The 27,753-nt window shown below is 34.1% G+C and overlaps 3 protein-coding genes across 10 annotated transcripts; 2 read left to right on the top strand and 1 right to left on the bottom strand.

The window, feature by feature from the left end:
* Window positions 1–80: 80 nt before the first annotated feature.
* Window positions 81–21,940, bottom strand: LOC106161844 (mediator of RNA polymerase II transcription subunit 6). 4 transcript variants are annotated; one of them, XM_013538903.3, is made up of 12 exons: window positions 21,816–21,939; window positions 13,150–13,257; window positions 11,948–12,036; window positions 8,174–8,217; window positions 7,080–7,170; window positions 6,266–6,340; window positions 5,291–5,382; window positions 4,915–4,947; window positions 3,882–3,971; window positions 3,627–3,695; window positions 2,564–2,707; window positions 81–801 (listed from the first exon to the last, which is right to left on the bottom strand). In XM_013538903.3, exons 4-12 carry the CDS (start codon window positions 8,187–8,189, stop codon window positions 686–688), a joined length of 726 nt encoding a protein of 241 aa, XP_013394357.1. In that variant the 5' UTR covers window positions 8,190–8,217; window positions 11,948–12,036; window positions 13,150–13,257; window positions 21,816–21,939; the 3' UTR covers window positions 81–685. The 4 variants fall into 4 exon arrangements, with proteins under 4 accessions (XP_013394357.1, XP_013394362.1, XP_013394363.1 ...); XM_013538908.3 differs by lacking the exon at window positions 11,948–12,036 and having other exon boundaries at window positions 21,816–21,940; XM_013538909.3 differs by lacking the exons at window positions 11,948–12,036; window positions 13,150–13,257 and having other exon boundaries at window positions 21,816–21,834.
* On the top strand, window positions 8,219–17,380 carry LOC106161841 (uncharacterized). Of its 3 annotated transcripts, XM_013538898.2 has the most exons (11): window positions 8,220–8,575; window positions 9,153–9,281; window positions 10,172–10,321; window positions 10,727–10,990; window positions 11,214–11,372; window positions 12,065–12,301; window positions 12,491–12,573; window positions 13,748–14,160; window positions 14,600–14,706; window positions 15,152–15,284; window positions 15,931–16,071. In XM_013538898.2, exons 1-10 carry the CDS (start codon window positions 8,488–8,490, stop codon window positions 15,247–15,249), a joined length of 1,728 nt encoding a protein of 575 aa, XP_013394352.2. In that variant the 5' UTR covers window positions 8,220–8,487; the 3' UTR covers window positions 15,250–15,284; window positions 15,931–16,071. The 3 variants fall into 3 exon arrangements, with proteins under 3 accessions (XP_013394350.2, XP_013394352.2, XP_013394353.2); XM_013538896.2 differs by lacking the exon at window positions 15,152–15,284 and having other exon boundaries at window positions 8,219–8,575; window positions 15,931–17,380; XM_013538899.2 differs by lacking the exons at window positions 14,600–14,706; window positions 15,152–15,284 and having other exon boundaries at window positions 15,931–16,112.
* LOC106161842 (uncharacterized) lies at window positions 18,088–27,297 on the top strand. Of its 3 annotated transcripts, none has more exons than XM_013538901.2 (5): window positions 18,088–19,130; window positions 22,613–22,795; window positions 23,461–23,689; window positions 24,389–24,552; window positions 25,329–27,297. In XM_013538901.2, exons 1-5 carry the CDS (start codon window positions 19,055–19,057, stop codon window positions 25,694–25,696), a joined length of 1,020 nt encoding a protein of 339 aa, XP_013394355.1. In that variant the 5' UTR covers window positions 18,088–19,054; the 3' UTR covers window positions 25,697–27,297. The 3 variants fall into 3 exon arrangements, with proteins under 3 accessions (XP_013394355.1, XP_013394356.1, XP_013394354.1); XM_013538902.3 differs by having other exon boundaries at window positions 18,088–19,997; XM_013538900.2 differs by lacking the exon at window positions 18,088–19,130 and adding an exon at window positions 20,832–21,752.
* The last annotated feature ends 456 nt before the right edge of the window (window positions 27,298–27,753 follow it).

The following is a 27,753-nucleotide window of genomic DNA, read 5'->3' as shown; positions in this document are numbered from 1 at the left end:
ATAAATATTAATAATAAATATAAAAATAAATATATTGGCCCTGAACCTTTATCAAAGGGATAAATGACAAACACAATATATATTGGTATGTTGACTGATTCTTGGCCAGTTAAGGCCCCTTTTATTTATTCAACTTAGATTAAATGAATAAAATGACAAGGCAATCAAAACAGTATTCCATATTGTTGATAACAGTACTAAACTATGCGACCAATGTTTTATGATAATCAGTTACATCTGTAGGGTTTCAATGGCTACAATTTCCATATAAGGGTAGCCACTTTATTTATGGCCTAAGTATAGTATCACTGGAACATGTATGCACTACTGACCACACGAAAACCACCAGTGCATATCCACAGCCATTCTCTCAACAATTTAGTGACATAAATTCACATGTTCACAGAGATTACATGTAATTCAAGTTGTAATTTCTTCTATGAAATAAAAACAACACATCCTGATCTCTAACTGGAGATTTGCTATGCCATCTAGGTCTTGATTTCTTCACCGTTGGAGTCCTGTGACTTGTATGTTAGCAGAAATATACATGGACTCTGTTTAATATCGTTGGAGTTTTCATATCACCTTAGTCTTGATTACCTCTGTTGGACTTGCATCACTCATAACTTAGCAGTATACAGTTCACCTTGATTGTTTTCTTTACATATTTACAAACTTTATGTCATCTTAGTCTTGGTTTTTTCTCTGCTGGACCTCTGCTACTGGTATGTGAGGACTGAGAGGCCGTCTCAGATTTTTCTGTCTTCATTTCAAGTTTGATTTGCTCCTTGTTTTCATCTGGAGAAACAAAGTTAAAAATGATTTAAGAAATAAACTCAGAAATGAATTACGCTAGAGCACTTCCTTACAGGGGAAATATTTTTCATACATTTTAAGTGCACATGTTGTCTGATATTGCAAATTTAACTGCTGGTACTAAAGGGATAATAACTGTTCATAGTGACCAAAAAATGGATTTTCCTGGGGTAAACAACAATTTTTCCCAAACTTAATAACCTATGAATAATGAATCCATTCCGACATTCAAAGTAAGTCTCTGGTTTTTAAAAATAAAATTTGGTTTTTTGTTATCATATCTACAGGAGGTCATGTAGTCTGAAGGGAAGCACAGATTCCAGAATAATTGCGATAACCGCCGTTTTGGTGGTAAAATAAAATTTTTAATATTAGAACCTGTGCCGTGAAATGCTACACAAGACTTCTGGTAACGTACTTTTTATCTAAAATCTAAAAGGCCAAAATACCTGAATCAAGTCTGAGTGTATTATCAATTTACCTGTGTTACTATTAGCACCTAAAGGTAGACAATGAGCATTCAAACTTTACATGTAGTAAAATTTAAACAATTTTCCCTCAACCTCCTAAGTACGTATACCATATCCAAAATATGTTCCTAGAGTATTTGTAACAGTTATTTGTAACGGTTTAATTTTGTACATCTCGTTAAAATGTCAGAGACAGAAGCTCATATCTGAATAATGCCAGTCAGTTCCCCTTTTGGGAACACTCGGAATTCCCTTCACCAAGTTTATGAAACCATATTTTTGGGTATGAATTGTGTCATAGGGGATTACACATAAGGAGTGGAGATAAGTCACTGGATATCAAAATTTAAGGGGAAATTGTATGTCATGGTAAAACTTTAATGATGATTGTGTGTCAAAAAGGAGCGGTCTGGAAATCATATTGGATATCAAATTTTAGGAGTGGTTGTATGTCAAGGTAAAATATGGTAAAATTAAAATTTTCAAGGAAATTCAAACAATTTTCCCTCAACCTCCTAAGTATACCATATCCAAAATATGTTCCTAGAGTATTTGTAACAGTTAGATCTACTTGTTAATTTTGTGCATGTGTAACTGTAGTTAAAATGTCAAAGACAGAAGCACATTTCTGAATAATGCAAGTCAGTTCCCTTTTAGGAAACCCTGGGAATTTCCTTCACCAAGTTTATGAACCCATATTTTTGGGTATGAATTGTGTCATAGGGGATTACACATGAGGAGTGGAGATAAGTCACTGGATATCAAAATTTAAGGGGAAATTGTATGTCATAGTAAAATTTTAACAGGCCCGTAGCCAGCAAATTCAAAAGGGGGGTTCTTTTTCTGAAAAAGTGGACCTTTTACAATGCAATTATGTGTACCTAGATCAAATTTTACCCAAAACGGACCTTTTCCTGACAAAAGGGGCGGTTCTTTCGAACCCCCCGAACCTCCCCTGGCTACGGGCCTGTTTAATTATGATTGTGTGTCAAAAGAATCAAATTAAAGGAGCGCTCTGGAAATCACATTGGATATCAAATTTTAGGAGTGGTTGTAAGTCATGTTAACATTTTAATTATGATTAAAATTTTACCATGACATACAATTTCATGGTAAATTTTTTAATATGATTCTGGGTCAAAAGTATCAAACTGAAGGAGTGTTCTGTAAATCACACTGGATATCAAGTTTTAGAAGTGATTGTATATCATGGCAAAATTTTAATTTTAATTAGAGTTCGATTTAAAAACTAAATTATAGATGGTGCTACCTACCCTGCTGTTTATCTGCCTGTGGGGCTGCTGTGTACTTTGGGGGGTGCTTTTTGGCCCATTCTGTGAGCAGTATATCTACTCTCTGTCTCTGGAACAGTGAACTTGGTTCTTCTTTCTTTTTCTTCTCTTTGGCTTTAGCTTTGTCTAGATGAACAAGGGATACATTGCTAATAATTTTGAAATCTCTGCATCATCATAATGGCTGTTAACTTAGGGTGCTTTCCCAGAGATTTAGATCGACCTAACTCCCTGGGGGTTCACGCTAAATTGCAGTCAGTCGAGCGGACACCATAGTTAATTACCCCCTTACAGCTTTTAGTAGGCGGGACAGACGCTTAAGCCGGCCAAGCTGACAGTAATCTAGTGAGACTCCCCACAGGGATAGATCGATCTAAAAATCTATGGAAATGGGGTGAAAGTTATCAATGTAGTCACAGTGATTTTTGCTGATAAAGAGACTGACACAATGGGTTAGTTTCCAATGAAACTATCATTCTACTCAAAGCGATCCAACTCCAAGTGGACTCTTGCTGAATGCAATCAGATTAACATTCTTCCTCCTGGTGTTGAGTAGAATACAGAAAGGCTAGTGATTTGACATGTATGATGGAAACAAGTGGAGGCATGTTATCTTGTTAACCTGATTGCATTCAGCGAGTGTCCAAACAGAGTTGGTTCGATCTACGTAAAACGAGTTTCACTGGGAATGAGCCCCGTGAGTACTCAGATATATAGGGTTACATCTGTACACTGCAAGCATAATCATCGAAGAGCTTGATGCACACTTGCCAAGTTTTTTTGTATCAACTTGTACTACAATTAACAAAATTCTTTAGTAAAAAAAAATCTACAAAGGTTGTAATTTTCTCTTATACTCTCACTGTAGCGACATCCCAGAGAGGAAACATAAGATTTGTGATGTTCTTGTTTACAGCATAGCACTTGATAAATTTAATAAATCATTTTACTGAAGCTATATATATATATATATATATATATATATATATATATATATATAGTCTATAAAAGCTGTCTAAACATAATGCATGTCATTAACACCCACCTATTTCCTCCTGGTTTTTGAATTCCCATGAATAACCCTTGGAAGGATGGTATCTAGAATATGACTTTGCTGCAGAAGAAAAGAAATACAAAATATAAGAACAACATGCCATTAATTTTCAGGTCGTGTAGAATTCTAGTAAAGTAACTGACTGGCTGACTATCTATTACTCCCTCCTAGGTAAACAAACTTATCTCTGTAAAATTAATTATTTTCTCTCTCTCTCTCTCTCTCTCTCCATTAGAAACAACATACCTTCATCAAATGCAGATTCTAAGTTACTCAGTGTATTCAATAGCCTGGCATTGATCACTGATCCTAGATCTGGAGCCTGGTAAACAACACCTAGAACACAAATATAGGGTGATTACTTGAACTTTTCAATGGGGAAAAATTATTAAACTTTCAGATACATAATTTTATAGTCACAAAAATTATATATATATATATATATATGGCATTTGTGGTGCTTTTAATGCATAGAATAGAACTATAGATTAGCCTCATTTTTAATTTTGTTGCTACCACCCAATAGGAAAGTTTTCATTTTAAGATTTTATGATATAAAAAAATACAGTATCTGTATAATTGTTAAAACATTATGATTTTGATACAAGACTATCCCCATATTGACTGAAATAAACATGGTGAAAACAATCAAAAGTAAAAGGATTATGACTTAGATTATTTTAAAACTGATATTTGCAAAAGGAAATAAGTTCTCTGAAGCAGAGGAATATCCTGCTGTAAACATTAACCTTTTTTATGGTGTACATGGCATTTTTGCCAGATGATGGTCACACAAAAAGACAGGACCAAATATTGGCTTTGAAGATAAAGCTAAAGAGTTTAGTCCACTTCAAGGTAAATCCATAGTAATCCACTTAAAATAATGTAACTGTTTGTCTAAAACATCTGCCATTTTTTCTGTAATTAATAAAAATTGTACAATATTTCATTTATCACCACCAATTTATCTTGGGTCAAAGGTGATACAAAAGTCAAGTCTAAAAGTTTATTAAACTCACTCCTGGACAGTAAACACTGCATGGACAGCTGGTATCAGACAAGACCATTCCTTACAAGTAACTGCCAAGTTTTTCTAACAAACTTCTAAACATATTTGTGTTGAAATTCAGCGGTCACATTCCAGCTGATCAGAAAAAGTAAACAATTTTGGGCACTTTACTGGAAAACTTTCTTTTGTGTGTGTGTGTGTGTGTGTGTGTGTGTGTGTGTGTGGAGGGGGGGGGGGGGGCAGAGAATTATCTTTTATAAATGTACATACCAGCTATGATGTAAAAGTCAGCAAGGGGAGTAACTGAAAAAAATCAAAAGCAAGAAATCATTTCAACATTCCACTAATTGAGCAGACATTTCTCTAATCCTCAAAGACTTCAAATCAATTCACAAACAATGTGTGTGTGTGTGTGTGTGTGTGTGTGTGTGTGTGTGTGTGTATGCACGCGTCCATGAAAGCATGTGCATTTATGTGTGCAAAATCCATTAAATTCAGGGAGTACCTGTACACTCGATTCATAAACACAGCACATGGTACTTGGATATTCTATAATAATTTGGTTATCTATGCTCTATGCTGTAATTTGCATTGCACATACCAGGGAATAATTTATTTTTAACAACACTGAAAGTTATTACATTACCTTGCGTTGAGGAGTGTCTATGTTGTTTTCTTATCACGTATAATATAGGTTCCTGAACATGGAGGAGAATGTACTCCAACCCAGTCATGTTGCTGTAAAAAATAAACACACAAATCAATAACATCCTCATTATTATTCAGGTCTACTCGAAAGGACTCAAGTCTTAAAATCAGTAAATAAAATAGCGATATGCAGATAAAGGAATGTTATAATTTTAACGTATTTTGTTAAAAAAAAAACTCTGGTAAAGTAATTTTGAGACTTTTATTTATTCATAGGACACAAGTTGAACCAACATCCGACCCAAAGCAGTCGTGTGTGGGTGCACCTTAAATAAGGTCAAATCAATCCAAAAATGATAACAGTTTTGTTTTTTTTTTTTTTGAAAATTCAGCGAATGATACTCTCACAAATAACTTCTATAAGTCAAAAGATGGATAATAAAGTTTATTATTAGCAACTTTAGAAAACAGTTTATCAAGATGTCTTCATTTCAAAAGCGATTAATTTTGTTGGGAAATTTTTCAGAGTGATTAGTTTACTCCAAGGAGATATGTGCACTCTCTTAATCTTTCCCCCACCATGCCACACAAGCTGAAACAACCACTCCTAAATTATTCTGATGTACAAAAAACACAGCCGCTCCTAAAAAATTCCATTGCTATGACACACAGTCAATACCCAAAGATATGATTTCGTAATTCAACTTCACTAATAATGGTGTAGAAGGGGATTCCCCAGTGTTTCCAAAGTGGGACCTGACTAATACAGAAATGTTTTATATTGTGCTAACAAGGCTGAAACACACAAAAAATCAACAAATAATTGTTAGAAACATTTAAGAACATGAAAAAAATTAGTTTCATATTTAGTGTGAGGCCACTTTTTGTGTGAGAGGAAATTTGATTTCAGTATTAGTAATCTACTCCAGACTTCAAAACTTTAAATAAAATATTTGATCACAGTGTTACTTACTTTAATTGTTCCGGGTTTAATCTTTGCATTTTAATAATCTCATTATTTGATGTCCTGTCATAGAAAGGATTTGACCTGAAATGTTGAAATACCCACACAGTGAGATAGTTAACACAGTCCCAAATAATATTCAGTCCTCAATAATGCTAATACTTAGTAAGTTAAAACAAAATCAAGTGTGAGTGGTCAGAATAAAATTCCTCAAAATTAAGTAATCACACATATAATAATAATAATAATAATTATTATTATTATTATTATTATTATTATTATTATTATTATTATTATTATCACATGCTTGCTTTATGAATTTCTTAATTTCAGTTCAATCCATAATATTTATCTTAACCATAAGGGAATGAAAATGTTTCATAGACTAACACCCCTTCTCCTGCTGTTGAGTAGAATATAGGAAAGCTGGAGATTATCTGAGTATGTTGGAAACAAGAGGAAGTGTGTCAGTCTATAAATCTGGATGCATTAAGTGAGAGTACCCCTGGGGTTGGTGTACAGTAGCTGGGACAGGTTCGTTCTGAATGCAACCATAGTGATAATAATCATCTACAGAGAGACGGGTCAGAAATAGACACAAAAAAAGTGTGTGTGTGTGTGTGTGTTTGTGTGTGTGCATGAGCACGTGTTTGTGTGCGTGTGTGAATGCACCCATAGTCATAATAATCATCTACTGACAGACAGGTCCAGAAATAGACACTAGAAAGTGTGTGTGTGTGTGTGGGGGGGGGGTGTGAGCGTGCGTGTGCGACTTCAACCAATTTATCAGAACAATGAATTCTAGCTGGCAATCATCCCTCACCTCTCTGAGAAGTAGTCCATCACATTAGCTGGGTTGAGGATGGGGATCCATGCACTATCATGCCATGATATAGACAACAGGTTCTCTGAAGCTATATATATATAATTGTTGAATTTATATTTTGTAATTTGATTATGAATCTCCTGAGAACCTGCCATAAGTGTCATTAAGAATATATATATATATATATATATATATATATATATATATATATTCTTAATGACACTTATGGCAGGTTCTCAGGTGTCATTAAGAAAATATATATATATATATATATATATATATATATATATATATATATATATATATATTCTTAATGACACTTATGGCAGGTTCTCAGGTGTCATTAAGAATATATATATATATATATATATATTCTTAATGACACTTATGGCAGGTTCTCAGGAGATTCATAATCAAATTACAAAATATAAATTCAACAATTGTTTTCTTTCTATGCTATAAAAATATTAGAAAGTTTTCTGAACTTAAAAATTTTGATCAGCATTTAAGTATATTCCAGTAATAAGTAACCCAATAACATCACCTTAATGAGGAGGAATTCATGGATTTTGTGTATTTTACTGTATATTCTGCATTTGAAAGTATAAACAACCTTATACTGGAGGTATATAATAACTCATTTGCGAATGATATATAAAGATATCATCTCTTAGTTTTACAGGTAACTGTAAACTCATCTCTTTTTTTATAGGCTTGGATCTTTATGCCATTAGGATGAGTTTCCTGGGCATTTTTTTTCATTTTCAATCTTATTTTTACATTTCATGTTAGTATCTACTATTGAAACTTTGGATCTATGGACCCCAAGTGACCAAAGAAATATTTCGGGCCACAAAACATTTGAACTAGATCGATGGACAATACTTTGTCTGAAATTAGTCGAAATTATCAGTATCGAACTGACCTTAGAGAAGTTCACAGGTATTGACCTAACGTTTTAATATCTTACTGCCCCCAAAACCTGATTGTGTGATTGCAAAAGACGTTTGCACCATCTATTGGTACATTAAAACGACGGTCTACTTTATTTATCAATATATCACATGAACAAAGTTTAACCAAAATCTTACCAGTGGAGGCGGCCATTTTGTGATGACGTCATGGGGAATCCAATCTAAAAATAGCAGCAATAGAAATTTAACAATCGTGTACAGTAACCATGCATCAGTTTATTGACTATGCAGTTGAAATATTTTATGACGTATCGAAACCAGACCGCCTTCTCTAAAACTTTCTTGCTTCAAAAACAAAAACAGGCTCCAATATTAACATTTTTTAATAGACTTGGTTCTCGACTGACCAGACTAAACAGCAGTGAACAACAAGCCTACTGAGTAGGCTGACAAGAGTACCGAAGAGTTCTTATACGCATTACAATACAAATATGGCACCTTATACAGCTTATAGTTTGATATGTTTAGGTTTTCTGCTTTTAGTTTTTTGTTTCGACGTTAAAGCTGAAACTTCTGAAGGTAAGTGGGGACTATTAATCTCGGTTTAATTTGCGGTTGTGGACACGACAAATGAATTACCAGTACACTGTCTTGAACTTCGATCTCTAAATTTATGGAAGCTTGAATTAGGCTTGGGCTTGTAATGGGACGTAATGTGATCTGCTGATTTCATTTTTGAAACGACGTTATCAATCATTACCTGAGGGTTTCATTAATTTCTTTATTCTACAGTACTTGTTAATTTAGGCTTGAGTATGCAAGTACTTATTGAGGCGGGGGGAATCCCTTAATTCACAAAATTTCATTCATGAATCATTAGCTATTTTACAATGACTTATCCCAAGTATTAATTTAAGACTTTATTTATTTTGGTTGGAAAATGCAAGAAAAAAATCAATACATTAAATACTGTAAATAATTAATTGGGGGTTACTTCACCCGTCTTTTATTACCTATGTTATGGACAGATCTTTGCAATAAAAAATTAATTGCCTACTGGTACAATTTACACGTAGAAAGCCATGTGAAGTTGACATGAATCATATTATGCATAATGCAATTCTAAAAGGGCCAATTCCCCACTTTTTACTTTCAGATTGCAAAGGAGGGGAAAAACTTTGTTCCAGAGGGATGGCAGGGGAGGGTTTTTGCTATAATGAGGATGAGAGTGACTGCTGTGGAGGTCGGGTATTTGCAAAGACAGCTGGCAGCGGGTGCTGTGTCAGTGAGTATATGACACGATAGAAACAATAATATTTATAACACTGGCAGATCCTAGATTTTGCTTGGGGAGGAGGGAACAAGGCTAAAAATAATGATCTAGCTTTGTCCTGCATTTATAAAACATTAAAGACAATACAGGGTAGATTTTAATATACAACAATATGCTGGGGCCAGGGATGTAAAAATTGCTTGGTTTTGTTTTCTTCCACTCATTATAGTAACTGTTTAAGATGGGGGGGAGGGGAGGTGAAGGTGATTAAGATAATTCTCAGAAGCTACCAGTACGGTAGGGGCTGGTGCCACTTGTCCCTCCACCTTGCTACACCATATTGTACTAGTATAGAGCCCAATAACTAAAGCATATATCTCATTTAATGTTCATAAATAGCACATTCTCACCAAATCAGTGAGTTTCTTTTAAAATGAAACAAATGATTTTCAATTTTGTTGTGATCAAAATATGTATTTTTGCTTCTGGAACCAATAGTATAAGCCTGAAAAGTATAAATTAAATCAATCAGCTGCACTGAATTTCTATTTTCAATTGACCATCTGTCCATAAATTCAGAGATACAAATATAAAAGATAATTTAAAAAAAATATTTTTAGCAGACTGATGGTCTTATCATTACTGATACGTCAATTATCTGTTCTCATTTTCTCTGGTTGAACTTATTTGTGTTACCCAAAGATAAAGTTTCTTGCTGAGAATCACGTCACCTATTCTGTGTTAGCTGTTGTTCCAACCTGATCATAAAGATTACAATTTTAAAAAACAAAATAAATTTTTTTTTTCTAAAATTCAGGCTAACACACACACATACACACACACTTGAAAAATTAGACTACTGTTTATCAGATTAATGAATAAAATAATTATTTTGATTGCAGATGTGTGGAATATGACAGCAAGGGTGTACAGTCATGAGAGACAGTTTTGCTGCAATGGCACAGTGTACAGCAGTGATTCCTTAGATTGTTGTGCAGATGTGGTATTCAACACTTCCACACAAGTTTGCTGTCAAGGGAAAATCCAAAAATGTATGTGTTTTGTCTTTTCTCTTTTTATTGATTGTCTGAGACACTTTATTTTTTGGTTTACATATTTTAAAAATTAGTAGGGTTTTTACAAGTAATTTTTGAAATAAAAACTGTTAAAACTTGGTGCATATTCATTAAAGAAGTGTAGAAACTATACTAGATCAATATATTTGAATTTTTAACAGACGGATTACTTTTAATAGGTTTTGCATTATACCCATATATAAAGTGCTAGAAATAATACCAGACTGCAGAGTTTTAATGGTTGATATTTGTGTAGTATTTATAGTTAGCACCTCTTCAAACTAATATTAGTTGTACCATGTAAAGGTTGAACTTTATCATTTCCATATGTATACTGTGTAATTTATTTTTGGTAAGGATTCTACACATATTTTTTATTAGTCACAAAGGGGGCCATGTGTTGTGGAACAGAACTCAAGATGGAGGGGCAAGTCTGCTGTTCCCCTCAACACCAGCCCAGATATGCCAAAGTTTACAATATGCCAAAGGAAAACTTCATATGCTGCGGCAATGGTTACATCAACAGAACTGAATATTACTGTGATTTTGCAACTTACCAACCCATGAAGATATGTTCTAATAATAGTGTACATAAATGCTGTGGAAATGAAGCATATGACCCTAGGAAAGCAACTTGCTGTAACAGTGAGTCCTTAGAATGTATTTCTCAATTTTGACTTTTTGAAAAAGTCTATATGATTCTTAAGGAAAATGCAATGATTATACAGACAATTTGAAGACAAATAGACTTTCTTATATATAAATAATAGTCTTTCTTCTTTGGTCCATTTATTTGTCAGTCCTATTTTTATGCATAATTATTGGCCACTTGACATTGGCTTTTATATTCTCCTATTTTCAAATTCAGAAAAGGTTTTTCATGGCAAATCAGAACACTGGGAAACTGGAGACGGGTATGTGATAAATCACATTTGCTGCGGAGGGGTACCCCAAAGTGTAAATGAAGAGATTTGCTGTGAGTTGAGAGTTCATAACCGCACAGCTACCAGCCAGTGCTGTGGAACAGGTAAACTCCTCATTAGAAGTCAATCAATCTACCATGTTGTTTCGAAAATCCATTTACTTAATTATTGTAATTTAAAAATAACTGAAACAGAATTTGTCTTGCTTTTTTTTCTAAAGGTCCATTGATTGTTTTTTTTTTTTTTTGTGAAAGTCACATTCAACATGATTGTGACACCTGGAATCAGAACCTCTAACACAATTGAAAAAAAAAAATAATGGTAAAGTAAAAAAACAAAAACAAATAAAAGTAAAAACATTAATAACAACAACAGTAATAAAAGTTAATTCATAAATACAAAATTAATTAATAAAATCAATTGAAATGAAAAAGATGAAAACCATTCCTCAAATATTGGTAAAATATATGTTTTGAAATGCGAGAATGTTGGAAATAATGTTTTAAATCAGATTGACTTTAGACATGTCATGGATTTAAATAAAATTTCTTATATTAATTTATTTACAATATTGATTTATATATTAAAATTAGAAACTTTTTAAGTTGAATTGTAAAGATATATCCACTTATTTGATCTGTTAAGTTGTTAGAAAATAAACTTCTCTGTTCCCTCTTACCAAATTCCTCAAACATCAACTATTCCGAGCATGACTTGGGAAAAATTCATTGTCCTTTACAAGAAATACACTGATGGAGTATCATGAACCTGTAATAAAATAAACATTTCCCTTCAGAATCCATAGACACAGATGAAAAGGTATGCTGCAATGGGCGCCCATTCAAAAAGCATTCAAAGTATAAAACCAAGTGCTGCTCAGACCGAGGCTATTATGAGGACGGTGAACACCTGTGCTGTGGGGAGCACGAGGCTCGGCGGAGTGTACTGTACAATGTCAGTACTTCTGATAACACTGCCAAATGTTGTAACACTGCATTGTTCAACAGCACAGAGAGTATCTGCTGTGGTGGGGGTATGTGCTTATCTGTAAATTTGAAATTATGGATGAAAAAGCACTGTATATATACACACTAACTGAATTCATTTTGTAAAATGACAATACAGTTATTTCATATGGAGCATTGGATAATTAAGTTGTTTTTTACAAGTAACTCACCAATACTAGATACATTTTACATTTTGTTAAAAATTAAAATTTCAGAGGTAATGAAGAAAATGAAGAAAGAAGATGACAGCTGCTGCCAAGTACATACAAGATACCAGACATATAATTCTAAGTATTATGTAAGTGTATGAATATTTACAGGGGTATAAACCTGTATATATGTACACATCAGATAGGTATAAGTAAACAACATGGAGGTGTAGGGCTGTGATGTTACCGTACCCGTTTGAGGGGTTTAGCACTTAAAAGTGTACATGTATATACAGTCCAATGGGGGACTAAGCAGTCCGAGGGTCAAATACAGCCAACCCACTTGAATACTTCCTCACAGGATACATGTATCTGTTCAGTGTCAGTTAAATTAGCAGATCAGACATCAAGCTTTGTAGTGTGTTGTCATATTTGGCCCTTGGACTAGTTAGCCCCCTATTTGAATGGGGGCATTGACATCAGGGGCAAATCCAGAGCTATTTTCAGATAGTCTTCCAAATTATCTTTGTTGATCCATCTTCTATTTTTGACCGTCTTCCGACAGAAAAAAAATTAGATACCCGTCAGTGTAAACGTGAAAATCTGACCGTCTTCCAGAAGACCCAGAAGACGACCTCAATCCGCCCCTGGACATGTACATTGAAATGTATCTTTCCATTGGCTGATGTTTCATCCAATAAAACTGTAAAGTAAACAAGACTTACCTGTAAGTTGAAGTTTGACTGGAATTCTACTACGACACCATGGTTAAAATGGGGACATCTACATGTACTAGTACTAGCTAGTGTAGCACTTTGGGCATCCTTTCTATTCTGGAAAATGATGAATTACTATTTCTTTAATCATTACAAGGAAGCTAGTGATTTGCTGAGTGATTGTATGGGTATTATATGGATTTCAAAAGTTACAGGTAACAAATAAAATTAAAGAATACACATTAAAACCTGTAAGTTGCATACTGGGACCTACATGTTTTATCAGGGAATATTGTAGCAAGTACAGATGGTGCCCAAAAGTACATAATACATACATAATACAATAGAAAAAAATGGGTTCTCTTCCTCTATTCATAATCATAATTGCATGCGTAATTAAGTTTTCTAAACCTCTCTATTGCCTCTGAATATCTCTGTTATCTGGGAATTTTGACAATAAAAATATTACAGTTGTAAGGTTTTTTATTAAGGAATATAATGTAATATGTGTGGAAATCTACTTTTGAAATTAATTAAATATTATTAAATTAAAAACTGGCATAGAATACTGTCTTATACAATTATATTATTATCATTATTCTTACAGCTTTGTGAAAAACAAGGACTTGTAGCTAAGGCCTCTCATAGACAACAGTGTGGACGTGGCAGAACTATTGACACCAGAGGGCAGCTATGTTGCCGTGGAATGATCCACCCCAAACCAAGCTCTGCCATCAAGTGCTGCGGTACTAAAACCTTCAACTCTTCGAATCCACAGCTCCTGTGTCAGTTTGGCTCTCTTGTGAAGAGACCACCACGACAACTACAACAGGGGCAACCTAATTACCGACAGAGGTGTGGCCGGCACATGTTTGACACCAGGAGGGAGCTGTGTTGTCGCGGAGTGAAATATGCGAAAAAGAGCGACGCCATGAAATGCTGTGGTACTAGACTGTACAACTCTTCTGATCCAGAACTAACATGCCAATTTGGTATCAGACTTCAACAAATGCCAAAAATGTATATATTTTATTGATTTTTGTTTTACATTTCCTTACCAGTGATATTTTTTGTCAATAGTAATTTGTGAAATTGCAATAAAATTAAGCAAAATAATGTTTTCAGATAAACACTTTAACATGTTTATACTATTATCAAATTATTTAAGGGTCCATTTGCTAAACTTTGAAGTGGAAATCAAAAACATTTTTATCTGACAATTTGCAATTACTCTAGCTTATAACTGGCTGATGTTTTCATATATATACAAACAGGAATAGACATTTCCTTTTTTTCTTATTACTAAAAAAATATGCAATTAAAAGCAAGCACACAAAATTCCATTGACTGCACAGCCCTTCTTAGAAGAGCAAAGATCGAATAATTTCTTTACCACTGTGATCATTCATGTAAATGCAAGTAGTAATACATTGTAAACTTAATTTTAATCTTTTATAAGGCTGCCGATGACCACCACTACAACAACCACGACTCCACGTCCCGAGCCCTGCCCACCCTATATTGAAAATAAATTTAATTCCATTTTGATATCGTCTGGATGTCAAGGTAAATTATATATTGATTAGAGCTAGACAAAGTAGGATTTAAAAAGCATTTTGAGTGCATGAAACGCATTTTATTGAACTTAGCTGAGGATAATTTTTTTTGATTAAAACTTTTAAAGCACAAAACAACAGATAAATGGCCTTAATCAATATCACAAAAAAAAAAAATCTTTAGTAGTCAGCCATCTTGACACAATTTGAAGGGAGTGGGAGTCTTGTGATACCTGGAAATGAAGTCGGTGAAAATGAATGGCTTATTTGGAAAACCTCCGCTTATGCATGTGAAGTTTGACTTCTATAACCAGTAATTTAAAAATGAAAAATCTATGGTTTTGCCTGTATAATGTAAATTAAGATAAAAATTAACAAATATCACGAATAAAACATTTTGAAAATGTGTGTTTGCAATTTCTTTTTAAAAGATTCCTGTGTTTTATCTGTCTTAGGAAAATTGGCAGCTTGTTCCACTCTACCAGTGCAGTTATGCAAAATGATATGTTACCAAATGTTTTTAACCTTGCTTTGGAAATTTTTAGTGGAATGAGGGTCTAAAAAGGATTGGATGACCTATATTGAGGGGTAAAAATAATTGTTCCTTATGTTTAAGAATGTGCTTAAAGGATAACAACTGTTCATTTCGGCCAAAAACTGAATTTTCCTGGGGTAAACGGCAATTTTTCCCATACTTACCAGTAGTTAATGAATCCATTTCTACATTCAAAGTTAGTCCTTGTTTTTTTTTCTAAAAAGTTTGCTTTTTTGTAATAATCTCTTAGAGATTATTATAGAGTATAGCCAGCTATGGAGGTCACGTGGTCTGAAGGCAAGCACATTTCAGAACAAATCCTATAACTGGTAAAACAGAAAATATATAATAGTTCTGTGTGTTTTTTACAATGTATTTATTGTGAAATGTAGTTCTCATACGAAGAGTTGTTATCCCTTTAATTAGAATGCATTTCCAACTATTTTCCATGGTAGATCAATCTGCATGAAATAAGCATCTGATATACAGATAACCTTCGGGTCAGTGGTATTGGCAGTACATATATTAAAATATCAGAGGGGGATTCTTTAATGAGATATCAGCAGGGCATATATACTTACATGTACAAAGGGGTGGGGGGTGGGGTAGGAAGATTTACCCCTTTCATTCTAGATGTAACGTATCTGCTCCTGTAGTCAAGTTTTTTTTAAAACTGCATCAATTCTTTTTCTTTTCCAGTGGTGAAAGGCAGAGTTAACTGTACTGAGAACAGTTGTTTTGTCAAAGGAAAAACAATAATAAGGGGAAGGAAAAAGTGGAGGAGCAAAAGAAAAAAAAGACATGCATTTCGACTGCCAGGTTCTTGCAAAGAAATATTACTAAAAAAACCAGGAAAAACAAGGTCAGGGAGATTGGTCTTCTTGTTTAAAGAGAGTGATGTACTCAGGAAGCCTTACCTTATAGTGAAATGGTCCAAGTTTAGAATAAATAGTTAATATAAAACTACTGTAGCTCAGATTCTTATAAAATAATATATATATATATATATATATATATAAAAGTTATAGTTTCAGTAGCTCTGCAACCGTCTACTGAAAAATCATTAGAATCATTAGAATTTTATCAATAATTTATCGTAAAAAATTCAAGAAGCCGTACTGTACATGTAGATCATAGTTTTATTTGTTTTTATTACAATTGGAATTTTGTTTAGTTATTAAAATATCATGCTGGTACGTGAACATATCACAAATGCATGCATCACTGCCATCAGAAGGTACTATTTTTATTTATTTTATGGATGTACAAGATTGCATAGTCATTTAATGTATATATTGTTGCATTTCCTCTTTGTATACTATTTGTCTCTGTTCAGAAATGGATTATAAACAGTTAAATACTGGCAAATCAGTTTTAAAAAATTGAGATCATGTGCCATAAAAACAACATGTGCCATATAAACAAACTGTATTAAAAATTGATGAACTAAATCGAGATGTACAGGTCTTGGATATAAAGGATATGTTTTCACATATTTTCTTACCTGGCTGGAGGTGCAATGAACTCCTGCTGTCACCTTGTTTAAAGTTCATGAAGTAAATTAATTGTTAAGTGTACATACACTGTAGTTATGGTATGCATATTTATTACCACATTTATTACCAATCTATTCCAATGTGAATGTTTCATTGTTTTGTGCTAAGATGTAATAGGTTCTTGGTTGTGTATTTTTTTAATGCTCAGTGTACAGTGTATTGCTATTTATTTTCATTATTGGTGCTTACTGCCACTTGTCATGGGTATAATTTAAAATCAAATGGTGCACCTGTCTCCGCCCACTTCCCCTCATGCACTCAGAAACTCATCAGCCCAAAAAGTTGATAAGCTGATCACTCTGGCAATATGCTCAAAATTTATTTACTTCAAAAAATTCCCAATTCAAAAAATCCCCCAAACTCCGCAAAATTTAAAAAAAATTTCCAAAGTGGGGTGGTGGATCCTCAGGTTCTTGATCTGCTGGTGGAATTCAAAATATATATAGTGTATTTATGCTGAAAAAAGAAATAAATAAAAAGCCAGTGATGAATGCAAAGTTTGTAGATATTTATAAATTATCTTAAAATAATTTCATCTGATTTGTTTATACGTATCACAGCTAATGTGCTAAATAAAGGCTTTTTAAAATCCACTCATTTTTGTTGTAAACGCCGAATTATAAGATTAATAATGAGCAATGGGCTTTTGCGGTTTAAAACCATCGTTCTCAACATGCACATATTTTGTGTTTGAATAACAACAGAATGAATGAGGAAATCTATAAAAATCAAATGGGTATTGGGGGTGGATTTGTAGTTGAATGTAAAACATGAAACATCATAGCCTGTTAACACTTCCCCTTCCCTGTTAACTCCCTCCCCCCCCCCCCCCCCAGAGGGAAGTTTTAGGGCTGCAGTGATATCCCTCATCTTCTTGTGTTTTAATTGGATTCAACAAAAAAGTGAATATTTGCTTCTTGTCAGTGATAAACACATTTCTTGAAATATTTGCATAATTCTGACATGCCACATTACTTTCTCTGCTTTAACCATAATATACAGGGGCAGATTCAGGATTAATGGAAGGGGGGTCAGGATTTTAGGAATGACATGACGAGGATTAGAAGCCAACCCTCAACCCACCCCCCTTGTTGTGAGGTTTGAACTCGCTGAAGGCCCCTGAAAAATTTTGGTACTTAAAAGAGCGAACAGTACTATTTGGTAAGTTTTTAAACGTAGTTCTTAAAAGAACTATGATTCAGCTAGTCAAGATTCTAATTTTAAGAGGGGACCATTGGTGTGATTTTATTCAGAAATGGTGGAGGGGGGGGGGATCACCTGCCCCCCCCCCCCCCCCCCCCCCCAAATCTGCCACTGATATATTTTATTGGAAAGCAATTAACCCTTATCAAAAGATCATATGAAACAGTAATTTCGAGTATGGGAATTCATAAGGGGAATTCCCCTATGACTAATTAGAATTACCTATTTCCTGTATTTCACAACAATGTTATTTTTTTTAATATTTGCCTTCTTATTTGTCTTCCATCATAAGTAAACATATTGTTTCTCTGAAATTCCAATTGTATTTTTATTTAATTATCAATACCCTTTAGATTTTATAATTGTTTCCTTCATCTAGATATAAGAACTCTTGCATGATGTATCGAGGTATGTTTATCAGTAATTGATTTTTGACATAAAAGCAATGGGATTTTCTATGGCCTTGCTGGAAAATTGTAGCTTATTAAGCTGCTGTGAAAATTTGATAGAAATCCCCTGCACCTATAATTGTCATGCAGTGCTGGGTACATGTATTATATCTTTTTTTATGTTTCTAATTTAAAAAATTGACCACTTCCAGGTAAAGATAACATCTTTAAAATCACATTTTACATATTTACTTATTATGACAATTAAATTTAACTCAACCTTGAGCATTTAAACTCAGGGGTGTAACCAACAGGATGTCAGGTGCTGAGAACCAGGTTTTACCTTGTCTTAATTTATCTCATTACAAATTTGCCAAATTTAAATGAAGTATAATAGCCAAATTCCCAATTTTTTCTATAAAGGCACTTCATTGATGCTCAAACTTTTTATTGATGTTAAGATCTCAGAAAGTCAGGAAAGGATATTTAAACCTGCTAGTCATACATAATTTGATTTATTTTCTCAAATTCAACTTATTCTGAATTTAAGCCTGAAAGCTGTTAAAATCGATCAAGTAAAAAAGAAGCATTTGAGGAGTTACAACTGGAAGCCGTTTAAAACCAATCAGGAATAAAAATTAGAAGAGGAATACCTGGACTAAAGAAAGAATAAAAATGAAGTGGACATGCTTTGGCTTAGTCTGTGCTGTGGTATTGATACATGTAACAAGTCTCTGTCACAGGGCTACGGGTAAGTACTGGTGCCTGCTCCCTGTGAGTCTTATCTCATACCAGCTTATCATGTTGCCTGGTTGACTTCAAAACTGCATGTTCAAACCCTATATCAAAGACAGAGGTCTTGATTTAAAAAAAAAAAAAAAAAAAAAAACGGAGTGTAAGGCCCAAGTTTTTCACAAATAAAAAATGCTGCAGGTGGGTTCTTGATTAAACAAGTATTAAATCTATCGTAAATATCTAAATGCACTTTTCTTAAAAGACATATATACTCCTATGGGTTTTATAATCATCAACATTTTGTGCCCCACATCAGAAATCTCATATGCCTAAAAATTCACTACTCCAGTACATACTAGTATGTACAGTATCTAGGGACGCATAATGTGTCAGGAGACCAACCAATTATACATGTATGTAAGGTGTGATGTTGACATGTTTAAAATATATTTATGGCAGCACAAAACATATACTTTAGTAAAACAAAATGCCTATCAGTATACAATTTCTAATGGATGACAGATTTCTGAGCAGCACCTACCTGAATCTGTATTCACAATCTGCTGTAATTAACCTACGTGTTTGATATTAATACCATTATCCTCCTTGGCCTATATATGACATAAGCTATAACCAACCTGTTTGCTGCTACCAGTTAATTTGCTTGCAGTTCTTCACAGCTGACCCTTTCAACTGTGGTATTTTTATATTTTAGTGCGACCTACAAGTACCACTTCAGTATAAATACCATTGTGACAAGTGTTTATATACATGTTAACTTGTAGTCGGTGTGACAAGTTACCTTACCGCTGTGCTTATATGCTCTGTCCAATTTTTTCATGTCTGCCGTATTAAACTCAATTGGACTTTAAGGATATGTCAGGTGATATATGATCATGCTACTCTCTACATTGTCTATACTATATGTGTAACCTATCAAGTTACGAAATAGGTTTCACTTTGCCTGCTTAACGTATTGATTAATAGTTTTCAAATTAACTATTTGATCTTTAGCCAACATATGCCCTGATTCTGAAGCTTATCATAATCAAACAATTGTTTGGTGTGTCTTTAAAGGCGAGCTATAAAAAATTACAATGTAACGTATATTAATTCTCCAGGACCACAGATTCGGCCTGATATATTAAATTTTTTAGAGTTTCTTATAATTGCAACCCCACAAATTAAGTTTAATTATGATTACGTTATTTCATCTAATATGCAGCAAGCATTATTGTAACATAATACGATGTACATTAATTGATTTTCCATCTTGATTTTTGTTAATTGATTTTATAACAGATAAATTGACTATTGGATTTAAACTAAAGTAAATTCATATCATGAGGGGTTTGCATTTAATAAAAGTGGACAATAAATAACATATTTATGTTATAAAGATGCAGGCCTAAGGGTGCCTGCATGCAATTTTTGAAAATTGTATACATGTATATACCCAGTTCCCATGGGCGTCTGAAGAAAATTATCTAGGGGGGGTCAAAGTCATTGAAAGGGGAGATAATGATTGGCTGGGTACCCGCAATTAATGTGCTGCCAAAATTCCAGGGGGGGTCAAGTGACCCCATTCACGCCCCCCCTGCAGACGCCCATGCCAGTTCCCGACCAAAAAGCACAAACTTTTTGTAATATATATATATATATATATATATATATATAATTTTTTGTAATATATATATATATATATAAACTACAGAAAATGCTTTTTGTACCTTTTTTATTTATTGTTGAATATATAATTAGCACAGAAAGTGGAGTTCACTAATGACACATACAGAGCTTGATATCTATCAACAGCTTGGTTACTGACCATTAAGTTTAATGCTAGTATACTGTTATGGTTATATGCTTTTGGTCATCTTTTTATGATCACTGGGGATTTTTTTTAAACAATGGGAGTAGAGAGTTAAATTCACACTAAATGCAGTCTTGAAACAGGAAGTCCTAAATATTGGAAGATGTTATCAAAAACAGAAACTTTTTCACACACTCATCCACTGTGAAACATATTTCCCCCAAAAACCCACACCCATTGTACACACACACACACACACACACACACACACACATTTATATATACATGCTGTATACTTAACAATAAAAGAAGATAATGACAGGTGGGAGCTCTAAAAACCAAAGTGGTTATACGAAGAAAAATCTTTGACCAATTAACATGTAGTACATGTAGTATTTTCAGACCTTTTAAAATGTTAAACTGAGACAGAGAGTGAAGTTAACTGATGACAAAGAAATAAACCTACAGTGTATCAACTACTAATCCTAATGGGAATAACCATACACTTCAAATGCTGTTTTGAAACAAGAAGTCTTCAAATATTGGAAGTAGCGGGGTAAAACAAAATTTTTTTCACACTCTCACCTACTGCCTGGTGAGAAAATTTTCCCCAAAACACTCCCACTGACTCACGTACATATACTTATAGCTTATAGTATATATATAGCTAGGTCCCACTAAAGAAGGGTATGTCTTATATATATATACACAGTAGTGTCACAGGTACCAGTGTAAGAGTTACTGAGAGCTTTATCATGTTCTCAGTACTTTATTCAAGGATTTTTTTGTATCATCTACTGATTGCCCTTACAGATATTTTGCTAGGTAAGAATCGAATGAAGTATGTATTTAATACGATTAAAAATTCTTTGAAAATAGTTGACTTACCATGTGTTATCTGTTGTCAACCCCAGCAGGTGTACACATATCAAGTTATCTTATTTTCATGAATTATGCTGACGTAGTTCTTCCAAGAAAAGTCCAGATCCATGTACTGGGTAGTATACTAGATCCTGTTACACTGTAAACAATGACAACACTCAGCTGAGATTTACAGTTGAGTTCAGAAGTAACGTTAACAAGAGAGTCACTTTTGATAACAAAAGGTAACAAACAGATAACAATGTGGAGTGTTCTTTTTGAGCGCAACTGTAATGATATTGTAACTCAACTGTAACTGTTACGATTAACTTAATTAAGTTGCCTTAAAAGTTCTTCGCATTTGCTAGGTTTCATTTTAATTGATACAAATTATTATCATGATTTATTTCTCGTGTGTGTGGTAACTGCTGCTGTTATGCAGACATGCACAGTACATGTACTATATGGTGGCAGTATATACAGGCCCGTAGCCAGGGGGAGTTCCGGGGGTTCGAAAGAACCACCCTTTTTGCTGGGAAAAGGTCCACTCTGGGTAAAATTTGATCCATGTACTTGAGGATTTTATGGTAAAAGGTCCACTTTTTCAGAAAACGAACCCCCCTCTGAAATTGCTGGCTACGGACCTGCAGTAGTTAAAAATATAATTCTTAGTTGGATCTTGTCTTTCAAAGACAAACAAACAAACTGTTTTAAACATTCCTTTTTTTCCTTTTAAGTTACTTTTTTTTCACATTTGATCTTAAACACTATCTGCTGGGCTAGTTTACTAGTATTTTAATGAGTGATTTTATTTCAAATTTTAGGAGCAGCATCAAGACACCTGAAATCCCCTGTGGAGTGTTATCTGAAATACCACCAGGACCACTGTAAAACACAGCAACTAAGGGGCGACTACTACTACGGGGAGTGTTTTGATCCAGTCAAACAACTCTGCTGTGGAATTAAAGTCTTGCCAAAACCTAATGCTAGCTATAAATGTTGCGATGGTAAGTATGAGATAAGGGGGTGTGGGTGGGGGTGGGGTGGTGTGGGGGGTGGAATGGGGTGGTGTGGGGGGTGGAATGGGGTGGTGTAGGGGTGGGGTGAGGTGGTGTGTGGGGGGTTGAATGGGGTGGTGTAGGGGTGGGGTGGGGGTGGAATGGGGTGGTGTAGGGGTGGTGTGGGGTGGTGTGGGGTGGTGTGGGGGTGGTGTAGGGATGGTGTGGGGTGGTGTGGGGGTGGAATGGTGTGGTGTGGGGTGGTGTGGGGTGGTGTGGGGTGGTGTGGGGGTGGTGTAGGGGTGGTGTGGGGTGGTGTGGGGGTGGTGTAGGGGGTGGAATGGTGTGGTGTGGGGTGGTGTGGGGTGGTGTGGGGTGGTGTGGGGGTGGTGTAGGGGTGGTGTGGGGTGGTGTGGGGGGAGGAATGGGGTGGTGTAGGGGTGGGGTGGGGTGGTGTGGGGGGTGGAATGGTGTGGTGTAGGGGTGGGGTGGGGTGGGAGGAGGGCTCCAGATGTAGGAAATATAAGTGTTTATTTACACCCAGTAGTTTCACCTGTATTTTTAATTGCTATTTACAACTTATTAGGGGCTATTGAGGACTTAACTGAATTAGAATTTTTTTTCTATTTCTATTTCTTTTTCTATAATTATGTTAAATGAAACTCTTTTTGCAGGTGTTTATGACACATATAACTTTGAGACACATAAATGCTGCAATGGAAAAATTGTGCCTAAATCATACCTCCCCTGTGGCAAGGATTGCTTCCACCCTGACAATGCTACATGTTGTCGGGGGGTTCTTTACACTGCTGGACTGGGTTGTTGTGGAACAAGGGCCATCGACCCTGAAAACGATCTTTGCTGTGCTTTTAAGATACATAAGGGCCAAAAACATACACATAAGTAAGTTTAAATGATATCATTCAGTTATAAGTGAAAAAAAAGGTGAAATAAAGCACTTGTGATAAACATGATTTAATATTAAGTATGAAAGGGTATGTTTGTGCATAATTGTAGAGATTAGATTTTTTAGAAATAAAAAATATTGTAGCTAGAGCAGTTTTAGAAGAAGTGGGACAAACAGTTGCAGGAACTTATTTGTTGAAATAAATTTTGACTGTGTTTCTGTTCCTCAAAGATCTGTTTTCATTTATAAATCTGATCAGTCACAAAACTTATTTCACCTTACCTTAAAAAATTAATTTTGTTCACATTTACTGACATATTGATTCATCAAAAACTTTTTAAGTTCAATTCAATTCAATTTATTTCTGTACTGGTACATAGATTGTCATGACCTTGTACAATATGATATATTAATGACGATACAATACAAATAGTGCATTACCATTTCTGTAGTTGTTCCAATACTTTGTTTGGAAAAGATGGACTCCGCAAAGAGCTGTTGTCATACTAACAGTTCCCTGACCATGTCTGACACTAGGCAAAAAATTGTTAACAGTTATCAATACATTAAAAATTGATTTCAATTTAGCCACAATGAGCAATCAAAGTCCATTTAATCTTTACTTGATTGCCTACTACCAGTAGTTCATTTTGCCTAGGATAATTGCACTAGCAGTTTCTATTTTCTTATTCCAGATGCAATGGCCAAAAAAGTGAGCTAAGATCACCCAGGCCCCCTTCCTGCCCTGTGTGTGTGACTGTTAGTGGATCTGAAAGCACACAAAGTCAACTCCACTTCTGTAAGAATTACCATAGAGACAGTGCAGACTTTGACAGACTGGCTATGACATATTCCATTGGTAAGATTTTTTTTTGCCCACATGAGTGTATATGAGAATGTTTCCAGTCTGTAGTTTCTTATATTAACTGATGGACTAAATTGATCAGTATTTTTTATGTTAATATGCATTTTAAGAGAGTGTTCATGTCAAATAATTGCTGTGAAACCTTGCTAAATGCCACCATATAGCTAAAAAATAACAGAAAGAAATACCACAGATTGAGGTCCTTTACATTATTTCCTGAAAACACCAGAAGTTTGAAGAAGGTGCAGTTTTAAATCATTTTCTTTCACTCATGACAACTTTTTGGCTTGTGAATTTTATCTGTGCTGTGCAAAAAACTGGTACTAAATATTAAAATAAATAAATGGGGATTTACTCTGGCTTCATATATGTAGTACCTTCAAGATTTAATGGCATTCAGTTGATTGGGAACACTGGCCTGTGAGAGTCAAACCACAATTATGATTAATTGACTTATTTGAGAAAATTAAGACCATTTGCCCTGTTGACTTATTAAAGAAGTGATTGATTGAAGAAATCATATGCAAATAAGACCCCATATGGAAAGCACTCATTAATAATAATTACCATTTTAAATACCAGTACCTGTTAGATACCATTTTTGAAGATGAAATACAACATAAAATGGATTTTGGTGGCTGTCATCTGAAACTTTCCCCATAATGTCCAATGACAGCAGCTTAAGAACTTTTGCTCTAAACTCAATATTTCTCGTAATTGTGGTGACCTTTATGCACAACAATAACAAAAAAATATTACTTATTTTACAGTGCTGGATGCCAAGGTTGCTCTAAGAGTCACACAGCAGAACTCAACCATGTTTTCTTTAACCAGAATTAGAGACAGCAGACGTGTGCCAAACAACACATCCAGTGACTATCACTATAAGCATGCTGCAATTTTTCGTAATGGCACATGTTGCAAGTCCAAGGCTAACATAGTGCTGGATAACGAGTGTGCTAGTGGGGCAATTCTGAAATCGGGATCAAGAATTTTTGTGATGACCAACAACACTGCCCTCTTGACAGAGGACGCAACCATGCTTGGGAAGGGCGACCTGCTGATGGTATTCCAAAGAGATGTCAAGAAGAGATTACAAAAAAAGTTTAAAAGAAAGTTAAAAAGAAGAATGTTTTGAAGTTGAGCATTTTAGCAAAACTTTTTTTATTTTGTTTAATGGCAAAAGGAATTTATGCAGAAAGTCAAAAATTGGCGAAGTTAAACAAATTGTAGCTTTTTATTTGAAAATATTTAAGAGACATTTTGAAACAAAGAAGAACATATTAATCACTTATATATTCAGAATGTTGAAGAAATAAGGATAAATTATTTAAAGATCAATTCTTTGTGAATTTAAAAATCACAACATTTGTTGAATCAAATGAAATTAGTAGTACCTGTGCTGATGATGCTTGATAGAAGTATTATTTACCAATGAATTGTGCAATTTCTGTCAGTCATAACACTCACTCTTTTTATTGTTATTATAAGGTCAAATGATGGATAGAAACTGTTTTTAGTGAGGCCAACATCTTAATTTATTGTAGCATTAAAATTTTTAGACTAAAGGAATATATTAAGTAGGAATTTTTTCATTACAAACGCACCAAGAAGGTAACGTTCCCTTAAGTTATCCTTTTTTACAGTCAAGGCCAGTCACTTTATTTTTTTCTCTTATTGGATATTATAAAAGTATTACAGCATTTTGTGCAAGCTTTTTTCAATGTATTAAAGGGATTTTTAAAGACTTCAACTAGTGGATAAGTTATATGTTTTAAGGAAGCAGACTCAGGTCAGTTTGGAGAAGGAAATATTTTATGTGTATTTTTGATATTTTAACATGTAATTTGTTTTTTTAATACATTTAAATATTTTCAAATATATTTATACATCTTCCGGTTGTTGGCAAGTTCCATTGTTGGCAAGTTCCAGTGCTCAAATCAGTCAATTCTTTTGAGACATTTATTATTTTTATGTATGTTAATTTATAAACGTATGTGTATATAGGCTTTTTTCAAATGATAATTCATTTCAAAGTAAAGGGGTATTGGTAGTTTAGAGGTGACAGTTGGAAAACATTAGTTTAATGAATTTTTTTCTGGTCAAAATTTTTTTTCAAGAACTCACCAACTACAACAAATGTAACCTGATCAAATACCACTTGAGATGTCAAGACTAATTGTTGAAAGGTTATCCAACACCAACCGACAAATGATATGCCCAAGTTGCCAATGAAGAGCACTTCTTAATTATAGTTGCCAAGTAGAGGCTTTATACAGATAGGAGCTCTCCCAAAAGATACAGAGTGAAAATTCATGTTTTAAATATATTAATATTTAAAAACAATAGGGACAAATTCATATTCATGTTAATGACTCAGTGAGGCAGTGATAATGGCTTTGAAAAAAGAATAATATGTGTTTGTAAATGATATTTAACAAGCAAGGTCTGCTTCAATACACTTGGGAAACCTGTGTGTGGGAAGATTTGTGTAATATTCTTGATATAACTGTTGTCACTTTCAGGAGAGTGGACATAGCTGTATCACTGAAAACACTGCAAGATCTATTACAAAGTATTACATGAGTTGCGAACATCACAAGCATTAGGCTATCAATCAATTTAAATTGCTTAAATATATAAATTTATTGCAGTATTGAGAAGAAAAAAACATTTTGTTTCAATGAATATGCTGTAATTATATTTGCTTGAAAATAAAAATAAATAAATAAAAAACATTGTCTGTTTTTGCTTGAAGTAATATTCACTCAAACAATGACTTAAGTTAATGTCCTTCTTTTGCTCTTAATAAAGAGGTTGTTGACTTTAAGTCTGACAACAAAATGGTACACTTGATTTTTACATCTAGTACACTTCAGAAGACCATTTGAGATAAGAGCAAAGCTTTGGCTGATATAATCTGAATCACACTTTTTTAAAAAGATATTGCTGTTGCTGTGGTATCAGTGAGGGGCTACAGTAGGAAATTTTAGAAAGTTAAATTCATGAATAATTTATAACCATACTAGTCTCTTTGTCAGTTTTGAAATCTGACAATAGTGTTTTTTTTTAACCTTTAAAGACACCTTAAGTAAAAAAAAAACATTTCCTGTCTTGAAGGATGTGACTTTATTAGCTGATTATAAGTTTCATAATAATTTTTAATTTTGATGATGACATCAAATTTCCATGAAG

Source organism: Lingula anatina, chromosome 2 (genome assembly GCF_051362555.1).
Source record: "Lingula anatina isolate TDL-2025a chromosome 2, LinAna3.0, whole genome shotgun sequence".
Classification (NCBI taxonomy): domain Eukaryota; kingdom Metazoa; phylum Brachiopoda; class Lingulata; order Lingulida; family Lingulidae; genus Lingula; species Lingula anatina.
This window is presented reverse-complemented; position numbering and strand designations above follow the sequence as displayed.